The sequence below is a fragment of the Anarrhichthys ocellatus genome, unplaced genomic scaffold (genome assembly GCF_004355925.1).
Source record: "Anarrhichthys ocellatus isolate YVR2014 unplaced genomic scaffold, GSC_Weel_1.0 scaffold78, whole genome shotgun sequence".
NCBI lineage: Eukaryota > Metazoa > Chordata > Actinopteri > Perciformes > Anarhichadidae > Anarrhichthys > Anarrhichthys ocellatus.
This window is the reverse complement of record NW_022280108.1, coordinates 300989-307285: the sequence shown is the minus strand read 5'-3', so window position 1 is coordinate 307285 and position 6297 is coordinate 300989. Positions and strand designations below refer to the sequence as shown.

Genomic DNA, 6297 nt, shown 5'->3' with positions numbered 1-6297 from the left:
TGTTGTGTTTAAAACAAATGTTTAACTAATGTATATGTTAGGTAGTTTGATTTATTAATCTGTTTTTTATGCAAAATGTAGCCTACAGTTACAAACTTAATTTGTAAAGTAACCATAGATAAATGTAGTGGATGAGTACTTTAAAGAGGCAGGACATGGAAATACTCAAGTAAAGTACAAGAACCTCAAATGTGTACTTGAGTAAATAGGGTAAAGCCGGGCCAATAGTAACTCAATCAATTCCTCCAATCAGAAACAAGCGAGAGTGATGACACTCTGCACATGCTCAGTAGGATTCACTCGCTCACCATGGAAAAGGGCGCTGGATCATTTTACATTGGGAGAAGTTTTCTACAAAATCTTATTTTGAGTTATGAACGTTAGATAATTAACATATTTCACTAAATTTGAAAAGCAAAATTTCAATTAAAAAAGGGTGTAAATAAACATGTTTGTCCTAGCATAGCAGCTCCTCAATAAACATACTGTTGTATAAAATAATGTGTGTAATAATAATGTACATTTCTGGCCCTCTGTGTCTCTTAGAATGTTTTATGGTATTTGTGTATGTATTTATTTTCTTTTTCTATTTTATGATTATAATTATTATTGTTATTATTATCATCAGTATAATGAATGTTATTGTTATTATCATTATTCATGTTTCTATCATTATTATTACCAATATTATATTTTATATTATTTTAATTGTATTGTAATTTGTCTAAGCCTCCTGTCCATATGGTTCTTGTGTATGTTACAATTCTAATGCTACTGTGATGTCCATATCAACTTAACTTAACTTAACTTAACTAAACTTAACTTAACTTAACTTAACTTAACTGTCCATCACTGGAAATAAGGAAGAAAAACAATATATTCTATTTCCTGAAACCAGAACACATAATTGTAATGAGTAGTCCCGACCACAACATTGAACCAAAACATCAGTATTAACATTTTACCTGCAGCTTCTCCATCTACACATTCGGAGAACACGTGTTTGTTGCCTTTAGTGAAGTTTTTTTGGTGGCAAAAACGCAGCAACCACGGTTGAGCGCGCACGGCGTGAACACGCCCCTGGAAGTCATGAATAACGCCCGTTGAGCCGAGCTCATGGAAGGTGATGTCTCTTTAAGAAGGGCTCGGCTCTCCTCCGAAACAATCGCACGAACCCCCAACAAGTCATCGGACCTGTCAATCATCCGGTCGGTGCCCTTTGATCGTCGGGACTCCTCTCCTTGCGTTGGGCTCAAATGAGCTGTTTGCTGTTGTAGGGAAACATTAGCGCTCCACCAAGCAGCCAGCCGGGGGGACGACACATCTCAACTTTTTCTTTTCTTTTCTCCCCTGTATGTGGCGGAGGGGTTTTGGACACTTCGGAGGCGCAACACACTGAGGACATTTAACAGAAGAAAAGTCGCGTCATTCTTTTCTTTATTTATATTTCATTTTTTGGGGTATTATTTCTTCAAAGTGTGTATATACATATATACATCGCAAAAGGGACGTGGGAGAAGCAGACATGCCTCAGCTCAGCAGCGGCGGCGGGGACGACATGGGAGCGAACGATGAGATGATTGCGTTCAAAGACGAAGGCGAGCAAGAGGAGAAAATACAAGAAAACGCGTTCACGGAGCGAGACCTGGCCGACCTCAAGTCCTCTCTGGTGAACGAGTCGGAAATAAATCAGAGTCCGCACGCAGCGGTAGGTTGGCACGGAGTGTGTGTGTGTGTGTGTGTGTGTGTGTGTGTGAGAGAGAGTGGGTAAAACACGGAAAGAGTGTGTGAGAAAAGCTTGTTTTTTATAGTACACTCTGGTGACATGAATGAACCCCCAGAAGAAAACGCGCTATTCGTGGTGGTTACATTGTAAACACACGTTAAAGTATGATACTGTTGCTTTAAAGTCGCTCTATTTGACACTGTAACACTCGCGTGGTCATTTCTGCTCGCCTTTTTTCTTCTTCTACTTAATTTCTTTTATTCTGGGGAGTATGTCTGACCCCCGTGTTTGTTGTCGGTCCCTTCCAGGCGGTCAGACGGGGACAGCAGGGCGAGCAGAGGGGCTTCCCAGAAAAACACCGGGAGCATCTCAACGGAGGTAAGAGAAGAAACCAAAAAACACATTTACACACTCTGGAGCCACTGCTATCTGAGAAAGCAGCTGAGGAGTGATAAATAAAAAAGACCCCCCACTGTGTCAAAGTAAGGGCGAGGACACGTGTTGCAGCATTAAAAGCAACTTCAAAGAGTTGTCTTCAGGTGCACACTGCAAAAGATGTCCGCAGCTCTCTGGTTTATCCCTCACATCTATCACTTTGGTTTTTGGGAGTTACATTTCCTGTGTTTCTGTACTAGCTCGACAATCACACAGAGAGTATTTATTTCACCAGTGGAACACGGACTCTGGAAGTCTGTCGGCCTTAAATTCAGTCATGAGAGTTAAACTCATTTCTAGAAATTCGTATTCGGCTAACACTCGTATACCTTTTGTCGACTAATCGATTTAGTTGACAGATCTGTGGAACTGAGTTTACTCCACAAAGAATCACTCAAAAAGGTTTAAACTTTAAATCTTGAAACTGTGATAAGCTGATAATTAATTCAGCATGAAAACAACTTGTCGACTAAAACCAAAGCAACCGATTAGTCGACTAATATTTGTACTCTTTGCTGGTATCAAACACTTTTAAATCACCCTCTTCATCCTAGTATGATCTGTCCTGTGCTCACGTGTCTAAATACACTTTAGATTTGCAGCCCTGGTTATTTAAATTTTTTCTCAGTGTAGCTTTTGCCAGACTTTGACAAAAGTGGGGTCAACCAGGGCCCTTGAGAGGTTTATTATTATTTTCTTTCTGGAGGTTTACCACCCAAAAGGAACAGAGCAAACCCACGTTGCCTCCCTACAATAAGGCCCATGTAGAGAGTGTACGCTTGGCGGTTTTAATTACAGCCGTCGATGGAGGCTGCGCTCTCAACTTGTGTAACTGACTCCAGTCGTTTTTAAACACTGCGTTCCTTTCTGCAAAATCTTCCATCAAATGTGGATTTTTTTTGTGGTTTCAGATGCATCTATTTTAGGATAAAAACCCCACAGAGAAGAATTTAGACATCCCTGAATGATTCTGATTGAATGCTTGGATTACGTTACGTACACGTTAAAAACAGTTATGGCACCCTTCGATGACGAGGGATCGAGGTTGGAGCAAAAGTTGAGTGTGTCATACCGACCAGGTGTAACCCAGTTCCAGCTGACCCACTGAGGGGCCTCTGACGCTCAGTGAGGGGTGGTGGTGGTGGGACATGAATTAACACATAGGCTCCGGGAGTTCACGCCTCTCAGGCGAGGTGATGCTTGTCACGCTTTTGTCTTCGAGTATTGTGATCCGTGCTCACACAAGGATACAACATGAAATAACTAGTAACAACACTTGTAAATAGTCGGCCTACTCTGTATGCACCTTTTTTATTTTTGGATGTTTTCTTTTTGTTCTGCGGCGCACACATCTTATCGTAGTGTAGTGGGAGTAAGTATCAGTGTTTTTTGTTATTTTACTTTTTTGTTATTTTACTCCTTTTTTTTTTTCTTATAGATGAATTATTTTATACATAGATTTAAAATGACACCACGCTGATACCCGTCCTCTCGGACAACAAATCACAAGATTTTGCTCAGAAAATGAAGAAGACGACCTCTTACAAACTGTCACTATTAAATCCTTATTGAAGTTTCTCAGTTTGTGACTCTCGTTTGTTCTTCCTGGCAGTGTCGAAGCAGCACGATGGAGGCATGTACAAGACGCCAGCGTACCCGGGGTATCCGTTCCTGATGCTGCCGGACCCCTACCTCCCCAACAGCTCGGTGTCTCCATCTGTAAGTCCATCTTTCTCTGTCTAACCCTCCCGCTGGCTGCTCTGTTGTTGGTTTCTTGTGTCGGTAGCTGAGGGCGCTCTGAGGTCCTTGTGTTTACGTCCCACTCTGGACTCCCGTACGAGTTTGTGCACTTCAGCTGCTATTCGTGTCCTCTGGTATCAAGTCCAACACTGAACAGGGAACAGAAACATACACTCAGGGGTGGAAACGTTCCAAGTCTGGTGGCCGCGGGCTAGTGTGTTTTATGTTTTGGCTCCTCAGTAGCCAGAACTCAACAGTATCAAACAGAGACGGCATGGACACGGTGAACCATAGAGTGCTGGGGTTTTTTTAATGTTATTTTTGGATAAAGTCATAAATGTTTCTTCTGGGATTTTCCACATAATTTGCATTTAATTTGTTGTGCATCTGGTTTTGCAGATTTGTAAACTTTCACTTTATCAGCCTTTACAATCAGTGGACTTCTTCTCTTTTAGATGCGATCTGCGTACTATTGCCTTGAAAGTAATATTTTTAACATTTTACTTACAAATATAGATTTTTTTACATCTCAATATACAGATTTTGTTGAATGGCTCCTTCATGGATAAATCAAGTTTGAATTAAAAGTAGATTCATGTCACTTACATGTCAGCAGACGGGTACTGCATTTCCTCTTTCATATTCTTTAATATTGATAATAGTTTTGCTTTCTTTTGCAGTTTTGCTTCTTAATAGTTATGTGATTGAGATCCATAATGATGACATGACTTCTGTCAATTAAAGCCCAAGAAACACTCGTTCAAATCACAAAGCAGAAACAGTAGATTTATTTCAGATCTCCAGCGTGTACTTTAAAACAGTAAAGGTTGATTCTCGCACTGTGAAAAAAGTCGCACTGTGAATCAGTCACAAACTCAACATGTGCTCTGATCTGGCTTTGAAGTGTGCCGTTTCCCGCCTAATAAAACCTAAAGCTGCTCCTGAAACAGAAAGAGAAGCTTGTTGGACGTCGGGAGTCTGATCGATGTCGTCATCAAGAAACGCACCGTCTGTTTGTGCTGTGGGTCATCCTGCCAGACGGCCCCGAACAATGAATCCTAAAATCCCTTCAAGTCGGCCATAAGAGCCAACATCCACGGATAGGCTGACTAATTCACCAAACATGAGCGCTTGTGCCTGATTCATTTTTCACGTGTAATCCTGTTTCCTGAATGAAGCCCTGCTCTGACAGACGAGAGGCGCATGTTTCTGACATCACAGCGTCCCGTTGGCTGATGTGACGTGAGGCTCAGTGGATGAGGAATCTGCTGTACCACAAAGATGTGATTCACCCCGCTGTGTTCTTCAACGTGTGGGTCCAGACCCAGCAGTTGGTCCCGGGAGGTTTTAAATGGGTCGTTGAAGGGTAAAGAATAAATAAGACTATTGTTACAGACTAACTCCAAGTAAAAAGTATTCCTCTAAAAAACACTTTTTCTTTAAGTTTTCAAGCTGTAATAAACTTTCACTTCAATGTTATGTCCTCTGTGAGCGTTGCTACGTTATAAAGTTCGGTCAAATGTTATAAAACGAATGTAAGGAACCCTGTTTATGCACCTGCTTCGACTTTAAGTTACTTTTATACTTGCATTATGTATATTAGCCCCACGTCTTGTTTGATTTAAAGCCTCCAGATTTCCTTCCTGAAAAACGCTTAGGTAGACACAATTTGGCAGTCTTTTTACAGTCTTTTGGGCTTTTTCATGGAAAGAACAGACAACAGTAGCTTCACTTGTTTGGGTCTCAATATTACATGTAAGCGGTCGCATTTGTTTGTGAGAGAGGCGCATGTTTACACAACGAGGAAATCACATTCTCCTGAAGTCTGTTATTCATAGGGCTGGTAATATATGGATATTATATCCATATGAGACTAGATATTGTGTTAGATTCTGTATTATCATAATATGGTGTTTTAAAGGCTGCATTACTGTTCTATTATATTCTTTTACCCGCTTAGTCATTATATCCACATCACTGATGATTATTTATAAGAAATCTCATTAGTGGTCCACCCCACAATATCAACACAATAACCATATGGAGGTATTCAGTCAAAAACCTGGTGATATTTGATTTTCTTCCCCACCTGTGATTGAGACTATAACCTGAATAAAGTACTACTACTACTACTACTACTACTACGAGAGAGAGAGAGCGTGCTCTTTATTTCCTTAAAGCATCTTAACCCTCGCTGTTACATAACACGGCACATCTGGCGTGGCTTCTTCTTCGCCCTCATCATCATCATCTTCCCTTCTCTTCCTCTCCAGCCCCAGAGTCCGAACCACATGGCCTCTCAGAGATTGTTTTTGTTGAGGGTGGGGATGGCGTGGGGGGGGGGGGGGGGGGGGGGGGGGGTGGAAAAAAATTTTTTTCCCCTGCTTTTTTTTGGG

At 41.2% G+C, this 6297-nt stretch overlaps 1 protein-coding gene across 11 annotated transcripts in view; it reads left to right on the top strand.

Moving 5' to 3' along the window:
• Nucleotides 1-1189: 1189 nt before the first annotated feature.
• tcf7 (transcription factor 7) overlaps nt 1190-6297 on the top strand; it is a 68119-nt gene continuing 63011 nt past the window's right edge. For 10 of the 11 annotated variants that reach the window (XM_031874043.1, XM_031874042.1, XM_031874041.1 and 7 more), the window contains exons 1-3: nt 1190-1708; nt 2035-2104; nt 3774-3880. In XM_031874043.1, coding sequence (XP_031729903.1) covers nt 1526-1708; nt 2035-2104; nt 3774-3880 — 360 coding nt within the window. In that variant the 5' untranslated portion in view covers nt 1190-1525. Of the gene's footprint in view, nt 1709-2034; nt 2105-3291; nt 3534-3773; nt 3881-6297 lie in introns of those variants that run through there. The other variant, XM_031874044.1, reaches the window with a different exon arrangement.